The sequence below is a fragment of the Corvus brachyrhynchos genome, unplaced genomic scaffold, assembly GCF_000691975.1.
Source record: "Corvus brachyrhynchos isolate BGI_N302 unplaced genomic scaffold, ASM69197v1 scaffold97, whole genome shotgun sequence".
NCBI lineage: Eukaryota > Metazoa > Chordata > Aves > Passeriformes > Corvidae > Corvus > Corvus brachyrhynchos.
In genome coordinates this window covers 4880751-4908647 of record NW_008239758.1, presented here as the reverse complement: position 1 = coordinate 4908647, position 27897 = coordinate 4880751, and the positions used below count along the sequence as shown (strand labels likewise).

General features: G+C 40.1%; 1 protein-coding gene across 5 annotated transcripts in view; it reads left to right on the top strand.

Moving 5' to 3' along the window:
- The window catches only part of ZFAND6 (zinc finger AN1-type containing 6), a 33931-nt gene extending 6034 nt beyond the window's left edge, over positions 1-27897 (top strand). For 2 of the 5 annotated variants that reach the window (XM_017742666.1, XM_008640076.2), the window contains exons 3-7: positions 18200-18369; positions 19313-19424; positions 21516-21616; positions 26185-26298; positions 26883-27897. In XM_017742666.1, the coding sequence (XP_017598155.1) occupies positions 18219-18369; positions 19313-19424; positions 21516-21616; positions 26185-26298; positions 26883-27031 (627 nt within the window). In that variant the 5' untranslated portion in view covers positions 18200-18218 and the 3' untranslated portion in view covers positions 27032-27897. Of the gene's footprint in view, positions 1-48; positions 531-18199; positions 18370-19312; positions 19425-21515; positions 21617-26184; positions 26299-26882 lie in introns of those variants that run through there. The other 3 variants (XM_017742667.1, XM_008640077.1, XM_017742665.1) reach the window with 3 other exon arrangements.

Here is a 27897-nt window from a genome sequence, read left to right as displayed (position 1 = left end):
CCGGGCCGCGGGGGCCGGCCTCCGCCGCCTCGGCCAATAGGAGTGGGAGGGCGGGCCCCGTGCCCAGGGTAGGTTGCGCCGAAGTGCAGCTCCAAGTGAAGTTAATCTGGGGTGAAGCGAACAGAAAATTGTGGAGATCGTGTTGGTAGGAATTTTGCCGTTCTAATCGCGTCGTGTGGCGTCGTTCCGCCCTCCGGGGCAGTGGAGTTCATGTGCGTGGGGCTTTCCTTCGTCGTTTCGCTCTCTAATGATGGCAGGATATTAACATTTATGCAGGGAAGCAGAACAAAAGGGCTCTTTAGACAGGAAATAAGGTGCTGAGAGGCTCAAACTTGACCGAGTTTCTTTTGTCATCTCTCGGCTTTCACCGGGTGTTCTGATGTGGAAGAATCGAGCGGTTCCACATTGTCTTATGGAGAAATGTTAATTCTGAAATAGCGAGGATAATGCTGCTGTTTTGGAGTTACACAATGTTACAGGAAGAGAGCTCGATTTTAACTCTAACTTCCCTGATTCTGATGAGATTGGAGGTAACTAATTATGACAGCTGCTGTGGGATTATTCAGTGATAGCATTTGCTCCAAGTCATTTGTCTTAAATTGTCCTTTGTTGTATCACTGAAGGCTGCTGTGCTGTTGTCTGTGTGTTTGTTCTTGATGAGAAGAATGTCTCGCAGGTCTTTAGCATTTAGAACAAAGATATGTAAAAACTATGTAAAACATGGCAATTTTTCTCAATTTTAATCAGTTTTGTAGGGTGTCTGGGTCTGTCAGAGCTCTGATTAGAAACACGGGCAGGAAAAATTAAGTATTACTGCTCTCTGTTGCAGCTATTACCCTTCCAGCCAAGGGAAATAAAAGGGGGGGGGGATTTTTTTTGCTTTGGAATTGGTCTGAGTCTCTTTGGAAACCTGTATTGCCTAATGATAGCAGGTGTTTTATTTGAGGAAAGATTATTTTCAGTTTCTGTACCAGTTATATCATATATAGTATTTTTAGTGACACTTTGTGCATCTGAAAGGGTTTCAGGAACAGGAAAAGTATGAATTGCCATGGGTGGCATGGGATAGGGTGAGAGGGAGGAGAGCAGGAAGTGGTGAGGCAGGAAACAGAGGGGTTCTAATGAGAATGAAGACTTTCTTTTAATTTTCACCCTTTCTATATTAGATGAGGCCACATATAGAACAAGGCTTTCAGATTGGGAAATCTATTTTCTTACTTCCCTAAATATTTCCTGTTTTTTATAAAATCACTTGGGTTGATACACAGCTGCTCCTGGGAATTGGAAAGAAATACTCATGTCCCTGATACTTGTTGAGTCTAAGAAGCTGGATGGGTTTTGTATGATTAGTCATGGTGATAGAAGAATGGATGTGAAAAATTGAGCAACAGTCTTTCAAATGACCAGAAAGCAATGGCTTAGACCTTTACCAAATGTAAACAAGTGTTATTTTGAAAGTATAGCTCACTCTTTCAGTTTTACATTGAGCCACGCTGTTTTGTCCCAAAATGCTGGGTATAGATTGCATTCATATATCTGTCTATCTATCTATTGACACACTGGTGTCTTGCCATGGGCCAGTGGCTTATAGGTCTGAATTACTAATTGTTCTTGTTGTCTTTATCTGCTCATGGCATGTTTTAGATGTCCTGCATTGTACTTAAATCCTGGAAATAGTTTTTTATAATGGGCAGTGACTGTATATGGTCTTTTAGCTGACAGTTGAGATAGGTTTCCTGTACTGGCTTTAAGACCAGGATATGTAAGTGTTTAAATACCTGGATATTAATTTCTTAACTTCCATGTGATGCTAGGCCTAAGACTAAGTGACTAGATCAGGTGTATGAGGTGAGGGCAAGAAGAATAGTAGAGTTAGCTGGAATTCCTCTAAACTTGGGAGTATGTGTATTAGAGTTGCTGAAACTAAAGGCAGCCAACTGAAGTATTTGTGTGCTATTAAATATTACATTTAGCCAAAAGCTGGTTTTGCTTTGAACAAGATAAAAGCTGAATACGTGAGGCAACTTGGTTCGTACAGCTTGATCACTGAGCAGCCATGTTTCTTGGGCCCCCTCTGCCCCCCAACTTAGTTAGGAAAGATGTATTATCTGGGACCAATTTTCCTGATTTATTCAACACAGGAGTGAAATGCTCAACTCTCTTGCCACATGTATACAGTTCTAATGCAGGCTGTTTGTAGAAAGCAAATCTGCCCTAAAGGATAAACATACCACTTTGCTGGCACAGCTGTACAACTTCTGTATTCAGGCTACAGCAAATGTTTCTTGCCTGCATTCAAAGCCGTTGCTGGCAGGACCCGTGTTGTCCTTGCATGACGATTGGTTGTTCCAGCATTTCTTGTTCATAAAACCTTCTCCTGCACATGCTCCATCTGCAGATCTTAAACACTGTGAATGTGTTGTTTGCTGTGGGATTTATGTGTCTGCTTCTTGTGCCAGAATGGAATATACATCTCTGATGCGAATAAGAGATTCTTCAAATCCACAGTAACCGTGTGTACAAAATGCAGGACCAAATTTTATCTCCCCTCTTTATGAGACAAAGGACATCTGTGCCCTACAGTCTGCTGGTGGCACTGCCCAGTGTTGTGAGGTGGGCGGCCAAGCATGAGCTGGGATGATGGCCCTGCACTCTGGTTCTGTTTAGGCTACTTGTGCCTGCCATGGGCTGATCTCTGTAAAATACCCCTGCGCCTTAGTTAGGGCAGAAGTTCACCCTGAAAACAGGGCCTGGGGCTTTGGATCCCCCCCCCCTGCTGCTTGTTGGGCCCTCTCTGCCACACGCAGGGCCTCCTGCCTGCTCCCTGCAGAGTGGGTTCTGTGAGCACTGCAGGCAAAGTCAACTAGGCTGGCTCAAACTGTTCTGAACTGGTGGCTGGAGCCAACCCAACTGGCTCTTTTCCTCTTCTCTTTCCCCCCCTGTTTCCCAAGTGGTTTAGTGATCGTTTCTGCTAATTGCCCTGTGCCCAAGGCAGAAGGGAGGCGGGAAAAGAATAATGTCATCCTAGAACATGTCAGTGATACCCAAAAACGAACACCTGCCCATGGTTTTAGCTGTGAGGTTTGGCCTCTAACTGGTTTTCTTGCAGTTTCTAGGAAAGGGGTGAGCTGAGGAGGCGTGATCAGCACTAGGGTGCTGTTGCAGGGCAGATTGGTGCTGAGGACCAGCCCTCTCCTGCAGATGCAAGGGCTCCTCAGGAGATAGTTGGTATCCTCCTGTGGTGTGGAGCTCGCTCTGGGTGGGGTGGATCATCTGCCCAGTGGTGTTTACACTGTAATAAGGTTTTGTGAAAATAAGCAGTTAATTACACGTGACCTACAAAGGAATAAAAATAGTTGGGATCTGTTCTTGGTTTAAAATCCATTTAACAGAGGCATGAAACATGTTTGGGATTTTTAAACCTGCTTTGTTTTTTTTTTTTTTTTTACCTTTAGAAGTATCAGGAACATTGTCTTCCCTGTTCTTGTTGGATCTCTCAGATGTGTCATAAGCTTCAGCCCTTAATTGGAGGGGTGGGGTGATATATTTTTAACAGATCCCTCCTTCCAAGTGTGTTTATAGGGCTTTTGAGCTAAACAGAGATTAGCTAAAACAAAGCTTTGACAGTGCAAAAACTGTTTCTTCTCAATCATGTTGGGTTTTTTTGCTCATTCTCTAGTTTTTGAAAGAAACTGAGGCTTTTTTTCATTTGAAAAGTAACTTTTTTGGCTATTAAATTATGCATTAAGAGAGAAACTGAGTTAAATCCTAACCTGATCCATCTTCTGCTCCATTTAGATCAACTTAAGACAGTATTTTGAGTATTACTTAGACAAATGAACACACTCGTTTGAGTATTTCCTAAAAAAAGCTGATTTTTAAACAGCAGTTTTATAAACTCACAATTCTTCCTTTAACTTAATGCTTCAGCAATCTTGCAGGAGCTCAGACTGTGCTGAAGACCACCCTGGCTCAGCTGTTCTGCCCTGCCAGGATGTATTTGTGTCACAGGAGTCTAACCTTCAGGATATGGTATTTGTCAGTCTGAAATGTAATAATCCTGTATCTGGAGAACTAAACTATAAACAGTGTGGCTGGCTTGGCAGGCCCTGGCAGCCACCCCAGCAGTTTAACTAGCCCAGGGTTTAAGACAGCAGTGCACCAGTGTGTCCTGTAATTCATGATGCTAATGCATCTTTACCTATCTGAAGGATTAGGGAGACAAATATAAACTTAATAATCAAATTGGAATGGGAGCTTGAGAGGTATTTGTGAGATGGAAGTGAGGTGTTTGGGCTCGTTGAAACATTTTGCATTGCATGGGGTTTTTTATTAAGGCCTGAAGTTTTCACCATCAGCCTGAAAAAAGATAGGAGGCTGGACAACTTTCGTGTGTGTGCCGTGGAATGTAATTACACTGATGAAAGCAGAATATTGCATGAGGAAGGCAGGTATTTTCTATGTAAAGTTTTTAGTGATGTTTGGGGCAAGAGAACCACTGATTCTTCAGGCAAAAATGGAGCATTTTGTACCTAAATTGGACACATTAATGCATTTTATACAGAAGGCTATCTCTAATTTAGATTGTCAGAAGAAAACATTCAATGAGTTGTTGATCATGCTGATTTCAAGGATGAGGTGGCAGGGGAGATATGGGACTGCAAAGAAGGACAAGATTGTTTCTCTACTATCCCTTGTATGAATTTAACATGTTACTCTAAAATCATTTATAATCAAGGCTGTAATGCAATGTTGTCATGTATCAGAATGTTTTCTGTGCAACAGGATGACCTTGGGTTGGGATCTGCATCATTATCAAGGTGGGGCAAAAGTAGTGATTGTGACTGTTAAACTGAAAGGTTTGGAGATTGCTCTCCTTGCCCAGTTCCTTCAGAATCAGGTAAGATGCTTATGGGGTAGCTTTAGTTGCTGATACAGGAGAGTTTTCTAAGTGAATTTCACCAGACTTCTCGTGTTGGGATTATGCTATCCAAATACTATACTAGTATGATATGCTGTTGGATATTGGTGTCAAGTCCTTAAGTAAAGTGATTTTGTAGGTATTAATTAGAATTAGTTAACAAACAAATGTTGTTTGGTGAAAAGTGTTGTTTCCAGGTGAAAAGTGACAAGAAAAGTATTTATTTTAGTGTTCTACAGTACCAAAGCACTTGATTACTAACTTGCAAAGAAAGGGGAAAAAATTGTGACAACGTGGAAGGACTTACCTGAAATGCTTTTCAGGGAAGATACTTTAGAATTGCTCAGTAGAATTGTTTTGAGTATCAGCATATTTTCATGGGGTTTGTTTAAAGTATCCTGGGAGAGGAGGAATGCAGTGTTAGTAACAATAGGTCAAGGTAAGTGTATTATTATTAGTTACATAACAAACAAATTGTCAGCTGTGTGTGACAAACCATGCAGGGGCTAAGGCTAGTCCCGAGATAAAGGAGTGTTTGATTTGTTGCAGAATGGTCTGGCAGCTGGGCATGACTTTGCTGCCTTCTTAATAAGTCCACTCAAATTTGGTGCTTTGAGTGCATTTAAAAGTGATTTAAAACTTCTGTGCATAGCAATGGATTAATTTGCTTTAATTTTTTCTTCAGTATAACAACAAAAAAAATCTAATTTCACACTCTGGTCACTTGGTTGATTTTGTTGCCTTTCTGCATTTGCTTTTTTCTTACTTGGTATCTGTAAAGTTCTGGCTGTTGCCTTGTCTCTTCCTGCAGGAATTAGCTTGTTATTCTGCAAAGTCATAATGTGACTGTGACCCATGGTCTTAAGTTTATACCTAGTCATTCTGTATATAAATAAATCCCTGATTAGTTGCTACCTACTTATCCTTCTGTCTTCATCCTCAGATCCCACACTACACAATCAGAATGGTTGGAACATCAGTCTGCTCTGAATAATATCTGTGTCCTTCCTGCAGCTCTGACACTTCAATTTCTCAGACTGTCAAGGCCTGAAATGAAGAATTTATTGAAATGTTTCTGTGTGGCCTGAAAGCTCAGCCTGGTGACCTTACACAGGGTGGCATATGCAGTGTAAAATGTGCATTGCAGTGTTACTGGGTTTTCTTGAGCAGCATCAAGTTAGTTTTAAAATGGGACAGTTGGTTTTTAAAACCCAGGGTTATGGGTTAAAATTAGTGATTTTTTTTTTTTTTTTAATGTAAGGGATACAAATATTCTTCAACAGTTGTGTGTGGATTTTTGCCTTCACAAAAGCAGTCTGAGACAGAAGGGATTTCTGGGAGACAGTGTAAGGGCACTGGGCTTTTTTCCAAGCCATAGTGAGGACGCTGTACTTGTGGAATCGGTGTAACTTAAGCTGCTGTGCTTGTGCCTGCATCCTTAGGCCAAGCTAAAGGGCCTTGTTCTTGCTGATGGCCCTCCTGTTTCTGACCTGGTACCATAATAAAAAGGAAAATACTTTGTTCTTTTTTCCATTGTTTCCTGATAGAAGCCCTTTAGGCCATAGTTTGTGAATGGAAGGGAATGAGCATCATGATAGAAAGCCACACATTGTTGACAGTTGAAGCTCAATATCCTGTGAGCAGGGTTTTTTCCCCCTCCTTTTTATCCCTTCTGAAGTGTGGTACTGGCTTTAATATGGCAAGCAAAATAATTGGAGATCTGGCCTGCATTTTTCTGTTTGTGTACTTTTCCTTTATATCATGAACTTTTCTTTCTCTAGAAAGTGCTGTTACTTTGTCATGTGTCAATCTGTTCTCTGGCAGAATACAATCGCTATGGCAAGAGAATAAAAATAGAAATTTGATCTACTTCAGGAGTTATTGTTCAAAATGCTTCTAAAAATGTAAATTTCTGTTTATGTGGCTTGAGGAAAAAGGGGAAATCCCATGGCCCTACTTAACAGCTTGGTCTTTTTGGTTACAAGTCCCTCTTGTAAAGCCATTTATGGTTTTATTTTTCCATGTAGAATTGTAGACAAAAACTCTGTACAAAGGTAGCATAGTAATAAGTGGGGAGACAGTGGCATCCAGCCATGCTATTTTTAGGTGATTGTGTTCTTAACTTGCTGATCTAACTGTTCTGGACAGTGTGTGGGGGAGACATTGTACTACAAATGTGTGCTCCCATAGGGGAATCTTGTTTGGAAACAGAATGAATAACAGACTTGGTTATCAGGAGGGCAGTTCACAGAGTTGTAACTGGAGTATTTGTAGGTAAAAAGGATGCCCTAGTGATTAAAGCACAATGTTTGCAATGCAGACTCTTACTTGAAAGCTGTCAGCTCTGGCTTTCTCCTCAGATGAGAAACTGAAATACGTACAGTCTGTTCTGTATGGGCTTAGGGAAGAAGTGTAAAAAACTATTTTTTGTTCCATGATGGCAGTGGGGGAAGAAATGCCAGTTGTCCTCAATCAAGTTACTTCCAGTATTTTTTTAAGCTTTTCTTAAGCAGTGACCTCTCCATCTGAGTAGGTGGTATACTTTTGGAAACCTTCAGAAGGGAGAGTGTCTCATTGCAAATTTCTGATAATTTCCTCGCCCCTTATCTATTAACTTAGTGCTTGGATAGTTAAGGCAACTCTTACTAATTCTCACTTTGACCTCCTGGTGATGTGTGCATTTTTCCTTGGCTTAAGCTCTAAGTGAGGCTATGCCTTAAATTTCAGTTCTGTTACTGACCTGGTAGGTTCACCTTCCTCCTGCAGTGTGCTGTTACCTTTGACTCTTCTGGCACAGAGCTGCACCATAAACCAGATATGAGAGCCAGTCCAAGCTTTTGAAGAATGGAGTCTTCGGGGGGTAGATCAGTTCTGTCCCAGCAACGCTGTGACCCAGGTATCTAAAGCCCAAATTACCTGTATCACGAAACCATCGCATTAGTTGCATGTAAATAGATACTGAATGGACATGTATAGGTTGAAGTTGGATGTTTACACGCTCCATTGTTTCAGGCAGTGTAAAGGGATAGCTGAGAGGAAGCTAAGGAAAGATGCAAAACTTCAGAGTGGGACCAGTTGGTCTGTTCATATCTTCAGTGAAACTTGACAGTATAGTAAAGTGATGGATAAATAGCAGTTGTCCCAACATGGCAGCTGCTGATCACCTGTGTAATATTTTCCTATGCTTTGTGCAGGGTGGTGAGTTTTAGAATGTAGACATCTACATACTACATGTAATTTGTTTGGGATCATGTAAGCTGGCTTCCCCAGTGATTGAAATAATAATTAAGGGATTAAAAAAGCAGCAAAAAAACCCCCTAGAATAGCATTGGGGTTAAAACAAAGTAATACCTTTGAGTCCCTTGACTAAATTTAAGTGTATTGCAAGAGATGAGGAATGCAGCTTTGCCAAAGGGAACCTTGTACTTACACCTCTTCTGCTCAAAACTTGTCCTTACATACCCTCTTTCTTTGGTCAGGCTCTAGCTTTAGGTTGAGTTCCCCATCAAACCACAGTAAGGGTATTGTATAATTTTGCACACTTAAATTAGACATAGTGCTTAATTCTAAATAGAACTACACATCATGCATGATAATCACAGTGTTTTTGGAAGTTAAGCTGCATTGAAGATGCCCTAGCCAGAAGTGATGATAGTTTTATTTATTAACACATAGGAGCCCCGATATTAGGGAAGGAGCTCCCTTAGCATTAGGCCCACATAGAACTGTGGCATTATAAGCTAATTAAAATTCTACATAGTACTGTTTATAAAAACAAATTATAATATGTTTTGTGCTTACTGTCAGTTCTCAGCAACAGGTGTTTTGTTAACAAGAAGCTGTCTATTTTGGGAACTTGTGTTAAAGCGGCTTTTATCTCTTCTGGGTTTGATATGCTTAAAATAAGTGAAACTTATGCTGTATTGAGAGAAGATTACTTATTCACTGAAGCTCAAAAGAAGCGATTACTGAATCTGTATCTATTCTTCCAATAATTATGAGAGTAATCTTGTAAGTGTTTGAATCCTTCTTACAGATTATTTCTCATCAGTGTGTAAAGTCAAACCTGTTTTAAAATACAGCACCAAAGATAGTTTATAGAGTTGCTCTCCTGCATCCCTTTTGTCTTGGTATTTTAAAGGAATTTAGAGAATTCTAGAATATCCTGATTCTGATTTTTATACAGCCTCTGATTTCTGAAATGGCCAGCTTCAACATCCGATGCCAGAGAAAGCAGAATGCAGCCCTGTCTGGTCTGTTTCAGAGGAGCTTTCTTACCTTTTTTAGAGCGTTTTGAAAGAAGGCATTTCTGTAATCTGACAGACTTCAAGTAAACCTTACATTTATGGAGTTGTGTAGAAATAGGAAGGGTAACTCAAGGATTCCTGCAGGACCTGAATGCCAAAATACAGGTATGAGATGGGACAAACTCCAGAGGAAAGAAAAGGGCTCCTCAAGCAATATCTGTGACTTGTGCAGCTTGACACCAGTTCAGCCACACATGATGGAAACCACGTGAGCTGACATAGCCAGCTGCTGATGAGCAATTACTGACATGGTTTGATTTTTATTCCTCTTGAGCAGAGATGCCAGAGCAAGCATTCCCTAAAAGGGTGCTCTTTTAAAAGTAGCTGCACATTCTGTCACAAGTGTAACTTCATGCAAGGTTTCTGTGGCAGTCTTGTCTCAGAGACAGCCATCTTCCAAAAATGGGCCTGCTCAGCCTGTCTGCCTTAAATCTTGGGTGATCTGGGGAGGCTAAACTGCGTAAGTACATCTTCATATTTGTGGGGGAGAACGCTCTTCTCTGGCTTGTGTATGGACATGGAGTGCTTTGGGTAGGACAGTGTCACAAGTGGGGTGGCTGGCCAGTGTCCTCTCTGTGTTCCTCAGATACGCCTCTTGAACTTCTCTCACCATGCCTCTCCCAGGGATACCAGATCAAAACCAGCCTCCCGAAACACATGAGATACCCTTTTCTTGTGTTCACTTTTCTTTGTCTATAACTCATTAGACATTGTCTTTACTTTGTACAGAACAACTATAGTTATGTGTTGTTCTCAGTGCTTTTAATGTTTAACTAGTTATCTTTATTGAAGGTCCCTGTAGTGGCTTGCTGTAAACAAGCGTGTCCAGCTCCAAGGGTTATTTGCTGGTTTTTATTCTTGAAGCCAAGAAGTGACTTTCGTGGTGTGGATGGGTTTTTGTTTTGTTGTTTTCACTTGCCTTCAGGTTGACTTCTCCAAAAAGGCAGCTTTGTCAGCTTAGATTTTCTGATAGTCATCACTGAAGAGACAGAAACTTAGAACATTCTGGTGGTGCTCTTTCTGAAAGCATTTCTGTGCTGCTCTGGACTGGAGTTTGCTGAATGAACTGGGTTGCCTACAAATGTATTATGCTATTGGGAAATAAGAGGTATTTAAGTTTTCTAAGTCAGAGGAAAAAATGATGTTTCTTTGAATCTCAGGAAGTTTGGATACTGTCATATGTAGGGGTCTAATTCTAGTGGTGCTGCAGTGTTAGCCTAGAACTAGGAAGTCCCAATGTCCAGGCTTAAATGTATAAACAGCTACAACTTTTGCCATCTTGACTTGTATTTTGCTGGTTTAGACTCAAATTGAAATGCATGATAAATAGGTGTGTTGAAGGCTTTATACAGTCTTTTACACAGGCTGCACTTAATCTTTTAGGTGTCTCAGCAGTTAGCAGATGCTCCAGCATAAAGCAGTGGTCATTCTTGTGAAAAAACCCATCGTCAGACTAGTAGCTCTATGTGGCAGCTTTCTGGAATTCCAACACTTCCATGAAAATCCTGTTACCTGTACTCTGCCTCTTTGAAATCCAAAATAAATAAAATACGATTCCTCTTGTTAGGTAATAAAATGTACCTCTTACATTGCTTGTTAATTATTGGGATTTTTTTTGAATTAATTTTCAGTAAAACAGTGAACTTTGTGGAATTGGCCCTTTGTTTGGTGTGTTGAGTATACTAGAAAGTTTGGAAATTCAATATGAAAAATGTTTATACTTCTTGGTTTTGTTTGTAGACTTTAAGTGGTCTCTGCAAGCAATTAGATGCATTTGCACGAGGTGAATGAGAGTCTGTAGTACCACCTCTTTTACAGAAGTTAATCTTTGGCTCTAGTAATCAGTGCTTTGCAAAGGTTAAGCGTGGTCACAAGTAGTAATTACAGTTTCAAAGTAACATCTATTAATAGTGTATGTAGACAAGCATGGAAAGCTGAGTCCTTATTATCAGTGATCTCCTTGATACCAGTGTAGAATCTGTGCATCTTTGTTCTTGCTTAGTAAGAGTGAAGAGGTTGTAGTGAAATGTTCTCTTGTTCCTCGTGTAACCTTGCGTACAAGAGCAGTCAGCTGTACTTAGCAGCATACACACTTTAACACTGGAGGCTTTGTCTGTGCCAGGTGTTCCTGGGTTTATGATATTCTGGCTCAGATTAGTTACGAAAGTTGCTAATATTCCTTCCCTTCCTAAGACCTGAACTTTTGTCTCTTTTCTGTCCATCTGCCACTTCTGAGTTGGCACTTTCTCTCATCTGTGTGTCTGTTCCACTAGCCTGATTGTTTCATAGTCTGACAACTAAAATCTGAGATACAGCTTTCTTAAGAGTCCAAATTTTATTTATATTTTGATTTTTGTATGGAAGGATTTAAACTTACTAACTACTAAAAATTTGAAGTGAAGAAAAGACTTCCGTAACTCTTTCCATCTTTTTGTAAAGTTTCTGCTAGGAGTGTCTAGTATAAGTACTTGATTTTGGCCTAAAATAAGTCTGTGCAAGAAACAAAAATAAAAAGCTGTTCAACAGGAATAGACAGGAATGTAGTAGATATTAAATGACTTGTCAAGTGAGTTAGGAGAACATCTTATGTGAGTCTTTGGTCACTAGTGTTGAGTATTTTGTTTTTGTTATGAAGTCATTGTATAAATTCTACTTCAAATTACAATTTAAAACTTTGTTGTGAGCAGCAAGAAAACCGGAGGCTCGGTGGAATGAGTGGAAAGGTTTAAAATGTATGGATTCTCTTGGTGCTGAGGAAGTTGGAACTCCCATGTTTTGAAAAATGCAGCAGCTGTGTGTTCTGCTGCTACAGGAACAAAGAGGTCGCTGCCCTTACAGATCTGCTTGCATAGCTGGTCCTTAACCATATTCACTTTTTTTAACTTAAAGCATTCTGATGAAACTGGGTCAGAGTGTAGCTACACATGTAGCTGTGCTGGCAAATGTGAACCAGCTGCAGTTCTTTAGCCAGGGTGAGCTGTAAGATGAAATGACATGTCTGACTGCAACCAGCAAGCTGAGCTGAGCTGTAATGGCTGAGGCCCCTATTCAAATCTGCCAGTTCTTCTTGGCTCCATAGCAAGTTGCTGGGACATGATAATGCCTTAAAGCAGCTACAAATGACTGCTCAGTGAATGTAAATTGGAGCTTTCTGGGAGACAGCAATGGAGTAAAAGAAAACAGGACTGTTCTGTAACTTGCTATTAATTTGTGAGTCTAGTGCTTTATACCCTGAGTAGTGTCCTGCTTCCAGCAGGACATCTGAGCAGCAAATTCCACTATGAAGTGGTATCCTCCATCACAGCCAGTGCTTTGGGAGCTTCTGCAGCAAGATGGAGCAGAACTCTGCTCTATGCATTTCCTATTTATTGCTTTTTGTACCAGCATGCCTTTTCATATGGTGGTACAGGTGGTATTGGGTATCTGTGCCAGTATGCGCTCTAAAGTGAAGTGTATTTTTGTGTGCCCAACTTTGTGTCTTGCTTTATTTGTGCCTGGAATGAAGCTTTGTATGTTTAAGCAGCACACATTACCACTTCTGCAGTTTCTTCCTCGCTTCATTAGCGCAAATTGAAAATGACCATTAGTATTGGTGCTACTTCACTCAGTGCTGAACTGCTTCCTTATAAAGGTGATTATGACAGAGGAGGGAATATTTTAATCACTTGTTAAAATTGGAGTTATCATTTGAGGTGAGTGTCAGGTAAAACTGTCAGTGTGCTGATTTTGACAGTGAAGAGTAGCTCACACTCAGTGCTCTGCTTTCTCTTTGAGCAGCGGTTTCAAAGCTGGCATCAGAACGGTTGAAACGGCGTCTGCTGTGGTGCTGAGGCACAATGCTGTTTGGGTGGTCTCAGCATTAGCTTTTGGGAGGGATCCTTCCCATACCAGTCACAGATTTTAGAATTGTTTGCAGAACTCAAGACTGTACTGCAGCATGTAAGGATCTGTTCGTTTTCCTTGCCACAACTTGAAGTATGATGATAACTGGTATGCAGGAGACCTTTTTCTTTGGGGAAGACAGATGAAGAGAGAGCTGGCTTCTGTGCTGGATTTTTTTTTTTTTTCTTGTCAAGAATGGGGGGGTGAAAGAGATTATTGCTAAACCTTGTGTGTTTAATCCTGCTAAATGCTGCTCTCTGTGATCTTACTGATTAACATTTGAAGCCTATAAAGTTAGGGTATTGGTTATTTGAAACTAGTGGGATATACACATTTTAAGTAAAAGGAAATGAAGAAAGCTGGGTGGGGAGGAAGACAGTGCCTGCTCTGTGGGGAAGGGATGTCCACAAGTATTTTGTTACTTGCTTTACAGAGTACTGGAAGACGTGTCTCTTTCTCCAGAGAACTTGATGTCCAAAAGATTTGCACTGCTCTTGTGTTTCTACAGCTTCACCTCTATACATTTTGTAGGAATGTCCTTTGCATATTTTTTTCCTTGGTACAGAGAGGAATACTCTGAGGATGTGCTGTGGTGAGGGAGGAAAGGTAGGACCTGTAGCAGCAGTAAGAGGGCACGATTAGATGCATGAAGTTAGGTATTGCAGGAGTAACAGGAACAGGTAGATTTTAAGCACCTTATTTGTAGGAAAAGGAGGACTTAGCTTGCAGAGCTGTGTGCTGCCATGCTTCTGGTGGCAATAAATATATTTTAGAAAACAGTTAGAGGTAATTTCAGCTGAAATTTAGCAATTTTTAGCTAATACAAAAAGAAGCTGTTTATTCCATAATCTTCAACGAAGTGGATGTTTTGGGGTTGCACTGAGAGGAGTTGTTTAAGGCTCTTGCACTTCCCTCAAGTCTGTTCCTTCTCATTAGTGCTCGTACAACTGGTTATACAACTATACTGTAAAGCAAAGCAGGGAATGTGCTTAAAATACTGTAAAGAGCTCTGTTGTTTAGGGGTTTTTTCTTTAAGGTAAATCAAATCTGCATTCAGAATAACCTTCAGAATTCATAGCGTTACCCCGTGAATGCTGTGCAAGCACAGCTCTGGGGGAACAGGCAGAGCCCAGAGGCATAGCCAGGAGCTTGACAAGGTCCACGTTTTTTTTTGTGACACCTCAAACTGAGGGGGACATACATGTAGTCATGCTGATCCCAAGACCTTGTTGTCACTTCATCTATGAAGCTGCTTCAAGTGTCATACTGAAGCCAAGCTTAGGAGACCATTTTTGAAATGTGCATAGTGTATGCACTTGGGATTTATTTTACAGTAGGCTTGATGCTCAGCAAGGGCTTGCTGCCCCTAAAAAGTTGTCCTATTTTTAGCCATGTCACTTCCTGTGCAGTGTATGTCATTTCTCTGGAGCTGATCTTCTGTCAGATCAGCAAGCTCTCCAGTGCACTAGAACAAATATTTGTGTTGTTTCCATCGCATGGCTGAGCTGATGTGGCTGGAGGCAGGAGCAGGGGGGCAGCAGTGGCTGGAGCTGTGGGAGCAGGCTCGCCCCTCTCACAGCACTGTTCCAGCAGTGACTGCCCGCCTTTAATGCTTTATTGGATGTTTGGGCTTGGTGATACTGCGGGTCTTCCTGGGTGAAGAATTACAGACAGTTTTGAAACAAAAATCATCTGAAGCTGAGCCAAGAACTGGGCTGATGGGAGGTCCTTCCCTCCCCCAAAAACATGTGTTCCATGATCTCTCTCTGTTGATGTTTGCTGCGATGGGGCAGAGTCCAGCTGCTCTGCTCGCGCTGTTTGCCCGCTGCCCGGGCGGGAGGAGGAGCAGTCCCTGCGGCAGTGCTGTCATCCGGCCCTGGCCCTCCTGCGGGAGTGCATGTGTGCAGGAGAGCCATGGCTCAAGTGCAGTGGCACTGGCAGGAACTGCCAGTACTTGGGTCTCTTTCGTTCTGTTTTCAATGCCTGTTTTTGGCTAGTGGTTCTCTTAATTTTTCAAGCCTGCTCTTCTGCTGAAACAGGCATTTCCACGCTTGTCTTTAGCTAGACCCTGTCTCCTGCCCAAACAGCACACCCGTGACAAATGAGCTCAGAAACCAACCTGTGTTGAAACTAATTGGCACAAGGTAAAGTGGTTGATTTTTTTTTTTTTAAAGTTTGATCACTTCCTTGTTTCATTTTGGTGCATGTGAGCACTGAAAGGGAGGGCTAAGGATGGGAGAGCTTATTATACTGGTTTGGCATTTTGTGGCTTTAGGGTTCAAATAGATGAGTTCAGCCATTCCAGCAGCTTACAGGTGGCTAAAACATGTGTTGTCCCTCCTGGTCACATGTCCTCCCTCACATCAGTTCCAGAGGCTCTCCTTTGTGTTGGACTTTCTACTTGGGTTTTTGCATGTGAACTGATTGAGCTCACTGAACTGTCAGAAAACTTTGTGTTGGTGATGGTCCTTTTTTCCTGGTGGGTTTTTTTGGTAGCTCACAGCACTAATAGTGTGGGTGAGGGGGATTATAGCCAGCTGCCCTCTTCGAACTTGTTGTCTGGGTGCACGTTCTCATTTGACTTCATAACATTGCATCAGTTTGATCCTATCTCTTATTCACTGTATTTCTCAAATATTAGAAACCAATGAAAGATCTTCCACTTCCTGTGGCCCTTATTAAAACTCTTCAGAAGAATCCCTGGCACTTCCCCTTGGAGATTGAAGTGTTCTGGAGCCTCATGCCAGTGGCTTGTGCTTTGACGGGTGACCCGATCCACTGGTTAATGAGCTTGGGAACTGGCTTAGCTGGAACTGAGGCCAGCTTTTCTTGTTTTTCGTCTGGGCATCTTTGGGCACCTTTCACAGTTTGTTTATTGAATTGGACCCAAACGTCTTTTTTTACATCCATGTTAGAGATTGTTATTCTGTGTTTGCATTAGCACCTGGTCCCTTCAGCAACGTTCTGTAGGGGAATATTAGCAGTGGCTGGTGCTGTTACTGAGTTCCTGTGTGCTGCTTGAAGCTAATATTGAACAGAAGGGCAATCATGGTGCCTTCTGAAAGTTAGCATAGGGTTCTTTAATATGCTGCTGCCTAAAATTAAAAGGATTAATACTTGTATTTTGACATTGAATCTCTATTAGCTCTTGAAATACTCAGTCAAAAGTGTTTTTCATTAGTCTTTCAATCTTAAACATTCTATCCCAAGAGTGACATGCATAAGGTTTCAGCTTTAAATTGGTTCTGGTTACCAAAGCACAGAAAACTTGTGTTCATTTGCTCTCCCTTGAAATGGCTTCTCTGAATGTTGGGCCCAACATAAGAATTAAATTCCACATGCACTACTTGCAGTTTCATTCTGAAAGACTGTCTGGAGAAAGGCAGGAATGAAAGTGTTCTTTCAACTACAAGTACAGTACTTCAGCAAAAATCAAATTTAGCTGTCATGTGAGGTCAATGGGGGCTTTGTATGTCAAAAGCAAGTGCTTCTCTGTCGGGGTGGGGGAGTGCAGTCAACAGCTGAAATAAGCTTAATTGCAGGTTGAAGCTGAAAAAGATGCTATCAGATTTTGGTTGTCTTCCTGCCTGTACATCTTCCTTGTCTTAAATCTTGAATACTTCCTCATCCATAGACTACCTTATTGCTGTGAGCAGAAGACGTGACTTGTTTCTGTGTTGCTGTTGGCTTTGCAACCCAGAGGTTTGCTCTTGATATCAATTTCATATGTTTTGGGGAAATAAAAACAAAATGGGGTGGATGTGGGTGTGAGAGGAGATGAGATTTCTCTGGAAACAAAATAATGGGAAAGTTGTTTGCGTTTGGCTTCAAATACCTCTTATGTAAAAGGAAGTATTTTTTACTGTGGTACTTCTTACTGTGGTTTAATCTAGTTTTATAACGTGGCACTTGGTGAAGTATTCAACTATCTTGAAAGTCTTTTCCCTCTGTTTTTTTTTTCTGTTTGAAATGTATACTGATGTTACTTGCAAGATTTATTTTTTTTTTTTTTTTTTCTTTTTTCAGTAATATTGGTTATCTTTGGCTTGACTTGCAAGAATTAAAATTACCTATGCTTCAGCTTACTTTTTAATCAGGAAATGGTAGACCTAAGTTGATCTTGAGTTAAATAATTGATACCTTGATATACCTAGTTTCTTAACGAGAAGCTGTTTTTTCTTTCAAAATTGGTAAAAAAAGGGCAGTTGTATATTTATGGATGTGGGAAAAATGGAAACTGATTTTTATCTCATGCAGTGGCGTGACAGAAATGATTTGCAAGTTAGACCACTTGATAATAGTTAGGAACCCCAGAACACTGATGGAAATGGTAATTTGTTGTAATCTTCTTGTAATATCTTGCAAATATCTGTAAACTTACTTTAATACAAGCCACGGGAAAAAAATAAATTATGCAGTTTTAATGAAAACCAAATTTAAGGATGTTAAATAATGAGGTGACTCATGTATCTTCTACTTCTCATTTTTGTTATATTTTCACACATAATTTATAAATAAATGGTTATGTGTACCTGGTCTAATATTTTTGACTGAAAGGGTGATTTTCTCAGTGTGTGAAAAATCATAATACAGGGTTTGTGGTAAGCAGTTATGTTGTCTTTCACTAATGACACAGTGACATGTGAATTCATGTGACTGTTGTTAATTATAATTACTATGTAGCAAGTAAGTCTGTATTCCTATGCTTGTCTTTTATTTTACAGTTCTCATGCACAGTGTCAGGTGTTCAGGTTTCAGCATAAGTGTCCCTCTCCCCTCTTCCCCTTACCTGACTGCTAGAAGCAGTAATAGTTCCAATATTTGCTAAAATTACTTTTCTTTGCGGGGTGTATATCAAAAATAAGTTGGTGGGGGTGAGGGTGGGTAATGCAAAGCCTACATACGACTGTACTTGCGTTATTGGGCAGACTTTTTAGACTTTTTGGGAAGGGCACCAAGTTACCCACAAGGCATTTTTTCTGGAAGGTCTTTTTGCTGAGCTATAGGAAATTCCAGATTTTCAAATGTCAGCTGTAAAAGAAGGGTTTTCTCAGGCCTCTAAATACTGGGTTGTCTGTATCAATTTCAGGTTTATAGAAGAAGGGAAAATGGCTCAAGAAACTAACCGTAGCCAAGTGCCTATGCTTTGTTCCACTGGCTGCGGATTTTACGGGAATCCTCGCACAAATGGCATGTGTTCAGTGTGCTACAAAGAGCACCTTCAGAGGCAGAACAGTAATGGTAGAATTAGCCCTCCTGGTAAGTAACACCGTCTGTACACGTGTGTGAACAGCTCAACCTGACACACAGCAGGCAGCAGCTTCATGGCCATGTCCAAATACTGATTGTTGGAGCATTAGTGCAAACCATTTCATTCCAGCATCTTACCGTGCAGAATGAGCTTGGATGGAATGCTCATAATGTAACTGTGCTGCCACTAATCTGCTCAGAAGTAGACTCTCACTAATACCTTTTGTATTCGAGTGTTTCTGATTTGAAGATGGAAAAATGCAGAAAAACACTATGCCAACATATTTTTCCTGGAATTACTGAGTGTAGAGATAGGATTGATCTTGGGGAATGTTTGTGAAAAGCATTTAAAAGTACAGGTATTTTGTCTCTGCAGCCTCATGCTGAAGGATTAACCTGTAAACACTTGATAGTTTCTCCTTAACTTCATATACTTTCTGTTCTTTTTGGCCCAGTGCCCCGTGTACTGTCGCCTTTCCTACAACCTGACCTTTTAAACTGAAGCAATAGCTTCTATTGAAATCTGAGGATCTGGGTTCTACACCTTCAAAATGCATCTGGAGTTGGCATTAGGATGTTACACTGGTGTTCTTACAGATCCATCTTGGTTTTTTAAACAAAACACCAACTTCTCATGTCAGAATACTGCAGTTTATGCTGAGAAAGCTGCTTGCAGATGCTTTAATTAGCAAAAATAATAACTATTTTAAAACTCCAGCTTCAAAATTTTCTGCAGTGTAAGTTCTGGGGGCCTGGGGCTGGAATGAGATCAAAATATGGCCAAACATAATGTGTGGTTTTTTTTTTTTAAATTACATTTCATTATGGTGTAGGCAGAGATCCAATTACTTTCTTGACTGGTGTCGCAGGGGTTGAAGAGTGATTTCGGTGTGTAACTGTTGTAGTCCCAGGAAGTAGCATAACACATTTTCCATGGGTGTGTGTCTTGCAGCAGCCTCTGTCAGTAGTATCACCGAGTCCTTACCGGTCCAGTGCACAGAGGGCAGTGCCCAGGAAACTCAGTCCACTTTAGATTCTACATCGACTCCATCTATGCAGCCAAGGTAAGACACTTCGGTGTGCTCTGTGTCTTTACAGAAAAATCTGTGTCAAAATGATTAAATGAAGTGTACTGATCCTGCATAATTAAATGCTGGAACCAGGATTAGGAAAAAGTGTAAGATTTCAGTGCTGACTTTAAAGCATGGGATGTCAGGGCTTCATCTGGCATTCAAATGGAAATTTGTCTTTAGAATTTAGCCTCAAATAGAAGTTGCCAGCTTCTGTTCTACAGAGATTTATCTGGCTGCTCTTCTGATTCCACAACTTGTAGTTGTACATTTACCAAAGGAGAACTCTTTTCATCTTGGAAATTTGAGGATTTTGTAAAATGGCAGAGAGCTGTTTACTAGAGCTCTCATAAATAAATGTATGATAATGTGTTAACAAGCCAGTTGCTTCACAAAGAGTGGAGAGTACTAGAACAGGGGAAAGATACAAGTCTTGGTACAAGTTGTGCTACTGAACTGATCTCTTATTAAGCAAGTAATTTCCATCAGGATTATTCAAGGATACATAATGTCCTCTTGTAAATCACTCAGACTTACTAAGTGTTCTCCATTTGTAAAAGCTAAATATTTGTTTATATTTAGTGCTTCATTTCAGTTTAGAATGACACAACCAACAGCAACTTAAGTGCTTTGGAAATTTTTTGAGTGAAAAGTGTTAGTGTGTTACATACCATGGAAGCTAACTTGTAGTAATACTCATTTCAACTTTTCTTTAGAAAAATGAACGTAGCAAAACACAGGCTGAGGGCGATTTCATCAGTTACTGCTGACTGATTCTGCTCAGACTGTTTTCTGCTCTCTATCTTTTTATGGGAGGTGTTATCTCATGCTTGGATCCTGCATATGAACTGAGAGCTAGGTGCCATGCTTGATGCTATATTTAGTCTTTCCATTCTGAGGTTTCTGGTTGGGCTAGAAAATACATATCTTACCCTGAAACAACTCTTCTGGTATGTGTAAAAAAAAAAGTTCATCCAGGTCAATGCACAGATGTGAACCAATTACAGTGCCTTGCCTTTGTTCTCTCACAACTTCAATAAAGTCATGAAAGAGCAGAAGTACCTCACTGATCACTGGCTTGATTACTGGCTGCAGGAGAAGTGAGTCCTCTTGGACTTGCACTTCAGAAAAATCAGTGTCACTTGCTTGGGGTTTTTTTCCAAAATAAAAAAGCAGGAATTCAACTTCAGTCTCTGGAAATACCTCAGAATTACGATGCTCTAATGACAGATCTATTAAATTGACAGTGTCCTTTTGCAGGTGGCCAGACAGGCAGCAGCTCAAGACCTGCATGCAGTTCTTGACAATTAAAATTGTGACTCCAGTGCTCTGGTTGTGCCATGGAGTGCTGGTTCATGGAGTGCTGGTTCATGGGCTGCTGGGCTTTGCCTTCAGAGTGAATTCCCTCAGTGAAAAGGAAGAAAAAAAATAATGCAAATGAGATAGTGCTACCTCTTGCTTGGGGCTTGAGCTCTGTCTTGTTCCATAGGAGAGCTGCTGGATGAGCAGCTTGTCTGGGAGTGACTGCTAGTGTTGAATTGCTCTCTCTCAGCTGCTCAGGGTGTTCATTGGTGAGTGTTCAGCCATGCTGTGATTTAGCAGTATGGCCAAAGGATTGGGAAGTTTTGCCTGCACCACTTTACACTGTGAAAATCCAAGGGGTTCTGTGTGCAGCTGCTGCAGCTTTTTATTACTGGAAACATTGACATGCTGCAATTTTCTTGTTCATATCACCAGAACACTGAAAGTAGCTCCTCTACAATTATCTTGCTGACTTATGTTATAAAGATCCTTGCATATTGAATGTTGCATTGTTGCTTCTGTGTGGAATGATGGTATGCCAAACCACCCAAAATGTTCTTCCTTTTTTGTAGTAGAACTGTTTTATTGCATTCAATATGAATTTAAAAAAATGTTTACCTTTTGTGTCAGTTCAGATTGTGGCAGTTCTAAGTGGCTACAGAAACAGCTTCAGAGTGAAAAGTTCTGGGATACTTCGTCAGGAGGTGCCCTAATGTATCTCTTACAGGAAAAGAACGTGGAAATGCATCATAAAAATTGTAACTTTCTTCTTTTGCCCCCCAGCCCTGTGTCAAGTCAGTCACTTTTAACAGAATCCGTAGCATCATCCCAACCGGATAGTACGGCCGTGGACAAAACAGTACCTGAGACAGAAGAGTTGCAAGGTTGGTGCCTAGTTTTCAGAGGCAGAATTTATGAATAATGTTTTTTAAACTTTGACTGTTCTTAATACACTCCTGTTTGAGATGGCTGATTCTCAAACCCAAATATTGTGTGAAGTCAGAAGGCAAAATAAGGATAAAGTTTCTTTTCTTGAATGGCAAGTCAAGCTGAAACCTTATGTTTATGTTTAATTGGTGATTGGTCAGTGTCTGCCATAAACAAGTGTGTTAGTTGGTGTTGGAAATGCACATTGTAAATGGACATCCTGTTGTATGCCATGGCTATTACATGTAAGTAGAGTTTTGAGTATCTGTTACTTCTCAGAGTAACCATTTACAGCACATACCAGAAGCTTATGAGCATATTTGTGATAGAGGGTGTTTGACACAGCCATTGCAAGACAGGGTGAGTATTTTTTATGAACAGGAAATACCTATAAAAGAACCTTTTACTTAGGAACTGTAGTGGTGTAATATTTTGAACTACTGAAATTCACTTTATCAAGTATAAAATTAACAAACCACAGGTTATGTTTACTTGAAGGAAAATGGCTGAGTAGGTTATTTTAACTATATTGGCCTAAAATTCTTCTTGCTGGTACAAATAAAGTTTCTTTTTCCCTTTTTCTTTCTAAATGCAGACTTTAAGAGCTTAAGACTAAAAAAAAAAATTAGTAATATTTCTTAGGAAATGCAGAAATGCCAGATAGTGTACAAAATGTGCTCAGACTGGTAACCTGTAGACATTATGAAAGGTATTTAAAGGTAAGACAGTAAATATTCTGCCTTCTACTGAGACAGTTTAGGCTTTAGTGGGGAGGATTATTTTTTTGTGGACTAGTCTAAACACAGAAGTTTAGGTTTTTCACAGATACAACATGTAATTCCACTTAAACATTCTAAATATTTGTTCTTCTACTGTACCTCTGGTATCAAAGTTACACTTCTCAGATACTTTTCTAAACCTGACCCATCCCTTTTTGTAGGGTGGAATATAAGAGTCATTATTCAGCTACTGTGCCAAGTAAGGCCATCTCCTTGGTTACATAAACTTGTGAGAAGATTTTAATTCTATTTTTTTTACCATTTTTACTAACCTTTGAGGTGTTAATTATTAGAAACATGTTTACTCTTGAAAATGTATGTTCTAGAGATACGCTCTAATGCCTGTTAGAAAGTTTGTGTTCTGGAGCTGAGAGCTCTTGTCTCAGTTTTGACAGTGCCTCTACGGGCTTTTCGCTGGGAGGCAGAGGGAATACTTTATTGACCCTTACACTGTGAAGTGACTTGGGCCTGTGAAAAGACTTTTTCCAGCAGGTGTTCAGAGGCATGTCTTTCTCCTTAACCATTTGGGTAAAGCTGTGCTCCTTCTGATTCTCTACCTCTCAAGCTCATTCTCCTTACAAGAAAAGAGGTTTCTCAACCAGAAGCTTTGAATTTAGGGACGTATCTGCAGTTTACAGTATGTTTTTCAAGGATCAACCTATATGAGGTGTTTAGATTACTCAGCTGTGTCCTCTGTCCTTTTCTTTGTACCCTCGTTTCTAAACTAAGAACATCACCAGCATATAGTTGCAGTTCTAAATTACCATCCCTATTTATAACTCTCTGGCAGGGTCAGCCTTATTTCCTTAAGAGTTCCTTCTGTGTTGCCCTGTAACTGAAAATCATAGGAAATGTAGTGTTTCCAGTTTTAAAGCATTTTGATTTGAAAATATAAGTTTGAAAGGAAAGCAGCTTAGAATGGATGCTGAGAGAATTTAATTGAATTGCTCTAACAGTTGTGCATCCTAAAGTTTCTCCTTTTTTTGGAATTTGAATTTTAGGTTGCTGACAAGAATGTAATACAAACACGTGAATCCAAGTGGTTTTTTTTAGTACTGCCTAAGTTTCTAACATTTAGAAAAAGATAAAGTCCCAGCAATGTGCTAGTTGATCCCAGAGTGAAGTGTGTCTCATAGTATTTCTGATGATGTAGGGGAACAAAAGGAGGAGTAATGTCAGTATTTATTTAGATAAAATCTTGCCTTGTTGGGAATGTCTGTTCTGAGGAGAATTGTTCTATGCTGCTGGTGTAACTTAATGTATTGTGTTCAGCTGAGGTCTCTTTAACTTGCCATGTAACAAAAATTACCAGGCTGCAACAACATTGAACGAAAGACTGGGTGAATAATTAATCTTTCTTAGATTACTGTTATTACTTTTCTAAAGCAGACAGATAAATGGGACTTGAGCTGTGTGCAACAGTCCTTGCTGTTTGCAGTCAAGCTAAAACTACAAAGGGATAAAGTTCCCAAAGAGCAGTTCAGAGTTGTCTTTGTTGGACTTACGCATTGCAGAAGAAATAGAGGAAAACTCTAGAATATGTTAATAAGTCTAGACTTCAGAGCTAGTGTTTGTATGATGGTGCTTGTGGAACACTGCAAAAAGCCCAGATGCCCTAAGATAGGGACTAATAGAATTTTTTTTAACTTTAGTGTTCTTAAATACCATGAACATACCATTAAAGATGACGTAAAATGAAACTCATGGTTGGGATATTTGTGATTATCATAGAGGATTTTGGTTCAAATCTCTGGCTTCTATTCAAAAGCAAATTGAGACCTAAAATTTATGGTTACTACAGTAGATACAGAGTGACTTGTGGTGCAGTAGAAGAATCTTCCCACTTGGTTCTACACTGAGCAGCAGCGCTTAAGTATTTTTAAACTTTTTTTAATGTGAGAGCCATACGCACAAAGAAAATGTAAGTAAGGGTGTTTGAGAGCCTTGTTATGCAGGGAAGAGTGCCAGTTTTTCCTAAATTTAGCTAATAGTTACAGAGGCTCTCAGTGAAACTTACATTGAGGTAACTGGATTTTGCTACAACAGGAAATGCAGACTGGAGAATGTTAGCTCATGGCATGAGATGTCTTAATGAATTAAGACTGCAATGTCTGTTTTGTATAAAACTGCAGAAGTTCATTTGAGTAAGTCTTACCCCTTCTGGTATTTGTCTCACCTCTTTTAGTCCTTGCTGATTATGGTTCTTATCTTGCAATCCTTCTGATGCTATCCCCAGTCAGAAATGTGCCCTGTAACAGCCATTTAAAGCCATTGAACCTCCTTTTTTTTTTTTTTTTTTTTTTTTGCAAACTATGAATTTTTATACATTTCAGGACAAAGAGAAGCTCTGCTTGTAACATAGGTGGTGACTTAGAAGGACTTAATAGACTGTGTATAATAGTATCTTTGCTAGATTAACCTGTGGAATATACTGTCCCCTCAGGCAAAGTCTTTGCTGGTTATCAGGTATCTTGCTATCCATTGATGTTGCTTAGTACAATGTTTTGATACATAGCAAAAGTGGTGAGTGCCCTTTCCTTTAAAAAAAAAAAGATCAGAATAGCAGCGCATGAAAAACCCCACTGGATTTGTCATGCAGAAGAGCTGTCAACTGGCGTAGAACTAGCACAGAACTGCATCTGACAGTCTCTGACAAACAAAAGTCCAGCTGCACAGAGATGCCTGCAGCTTTTTCCCTGACAAATGTCTGAGCTTGCTGTTGTATTCCCTTCCTTACAGCACTGGTTCTAGCTCTGCTTCCATCCACACTCCTCCCAGCTGGGGCTTGCTTTTGTTCTTTGCTGCAGATACTCCCAGCTTCTGTGTATCTTACTCCCTGGAGGCTTGTCCTGCTGTGGTGTAGCTATGTCTGGTAGGCAGAGGTTGGCTCTTTTTCCTTCTTGAAATGAAGTTGGGGTTTTTTTGTTTCTATTTCTGTTTTGTAATGTAAGGAATGTGGAAATACTTGAGGAAACCAGCCAACTTCTATTTTTACCTGAGTCAGGCAAATACTACCATTACTTGTTTGTACTCTCCCATACAACCTGTAACCTGTTTCTTTTAGATGTGAGAGAACACTGAAGTAGGTTGAAAGTTGCCTTAGGAGAAATGTCTTTAAAATTAGGTCTTTACCTGCTTCCTTCTGGGCTCCAGGACAATGTAGTTCCAACCTGTAAGTCTGGGTCTCTTGAGCTGGTGTTTCTCACCCCAGGTAGTGACTGTGTTCTGTGTAGGCTTTTTCCAGGTGTGCAAGAGCAACAGTGTCACAATAGCTGAGATTGTTCTGAAATACTGTGTTTTGTGTGGCCTCCGTGTTGCAGCCTTCAGCAAAAATAATGTTGATTCAGGATCTGAAAGAGGGTGTTTGGCTCAGCTGATGCTGTTACACAGAGTGCTTCTTACAAGCTGATTTTGGGAACTTGGCGAGTAACACTGTGGGGAAGCACTTGGCTGCTGGATTTTCTTCCCGAATCTGACAGTGCTGAATCTTACTGTTAAACCTAATGTTTATTACTCTGGTTTTTTTATGGTATTTTGAAGCATTTGGTGAGTTCTTTCCTTAAATTACATTGAAGGTATAGAAGGAGAGAGTTCAGTCACTGCAGAGACACCAATACACTTCAGACATGGAAGCTGCAGCAAAATGGCGAAATGTACAACATGGGCTTTAGATTGTTGTAGGACTTAAAAGGGAAGAGACAGACTTTTTTTTTCTCCACTGTTCTTACTAACTTTTTTAATGTCAGCTTCAGTGTCAGAGAATGCAGAGCCCGCACCTGAAGAACAGGACAAGTCGCTTGACAAACCAAAACAGAAAAAGAATCGTTGTTTCATGTGCAGGAAGAAGGTTGGACTTACTGGTAAGAAATACTGATTTCAGTTTCCTTATGCTTGTTTAGGCTTTGGACCTTTGAAATGTTATCTTAAAGGGAAAATGGGGCATGGTCATTTGATGTTGATTTGAAGTAATAGTCAAAGGTGCTTTCAGCTGAATCTTACTAGATTAGTCATTCGTGTATCATTTTGTTTTTCAGCCTCCTGTCTTAAAGTGAAGTTCATAATTCCAAATACTTCCTTTTGGAAGTCTGCTTAGCTGAGGAATTGGTTGATAGTTTTCTGCCATTCACTAGCCACCTTTGCAGTGGTCCAATGAAAGGGCCTGAGTTCTTCAGGGCTCATAAACACTAGCAAAAGAGCAGGAGTTTTCTAGGAATGTTCTGTGCTAGAGTGTCATGCAAAAAGAGGGATGGTCAAGTCAAATCTTGCTGTAATCACTTAAAAATGTATTTGTGATTCTTATGCTTTCTGCAGCAGAGGCTCTTTGGCTGATTGATTGACACTGGTGACTGAGATTTACTGCTAGTGAGTGAACACATTCAGGATTTAAAGCAAACCAATGTAAATAAGAATGTTGAAATATCTGAGCTGCTGTTTCTGTCCACAGGGTTCGAATGTCGGTGTGGGAACGTTTACTGTGGAATGCACCGTTACTCAGATGTACACAGTTGCTCTTACAATTACAAAGCTGATGCTGCTGAGAAAATCAGAAAAGAGAATCCTGTAGTTGTTGGGGAAAAGATCCAGAAGATCTGAACTGCTGCTTCTGCTGGAATACAAAAATCTTCTGACCATCTGCAGATTAAATTGACTTGAGCTTTTTTCCTTAGTCATCAGGAACGTAGAGCAGTGTATCTTGCCTAGACCTTTTAATCATGCATGTCATCAGATGAATAGATTTTTTTGGTTTTGTTTTTTTTTTTTTGTTTTTTGTTTTGAAAATGACTCTGAACATTATTTTCATTGCAGTTTTCTGTGGCTGAAGACTTAAGTAAACTTTACAAGTATTATCCTTTAAGATCATTTTAATTTTAGTTGAGTGCAGAGGGCTTTTATAACAAACGTGGAGAAAATATTGGAGGGCTGTGCTTTTCCAGGATAAAACATGCATGCATTAACTTTGCAGTTTATTTTCTTGTTGTATATAGCTTTTCTTTGCAGCACAATTTCCTTTTTTTTTTTTTTTTTTTTTTGATAATGCCTTGTATGGCACAACTAGTTATCAGTAACTGAATGTATTTTAATCATTATGGCTGCTTCTGGTTTTTTTTCCCATTAACGAGAGGTTATACATGTTCGCATATTAGCTTGTTTGCACCCTCTACCTATTTATGTATGAATCATTTGTAATGAGAGTGTGTGCTGAGATTGTGTGGGTTTTTTTGTTGTTTTTTTGGTTTTTTTTTTTAATTGGGGTTTGTTTTTGTGTGTGTGGGGGGAAGGCTGTATGCACTTCATTGACTGCAGTTTTCATTGGGATTACATCCATCAGTTTGTCTGTACACAAATATGAAGAATGATCTGAAATACCTGTGCTGTATTTATGTTTATCCACGTCTTAACTTTGATTAAATAAAACTTAAAAAAATCCGAGCCCCTGTGGCTGTCACTGGAATATGTAA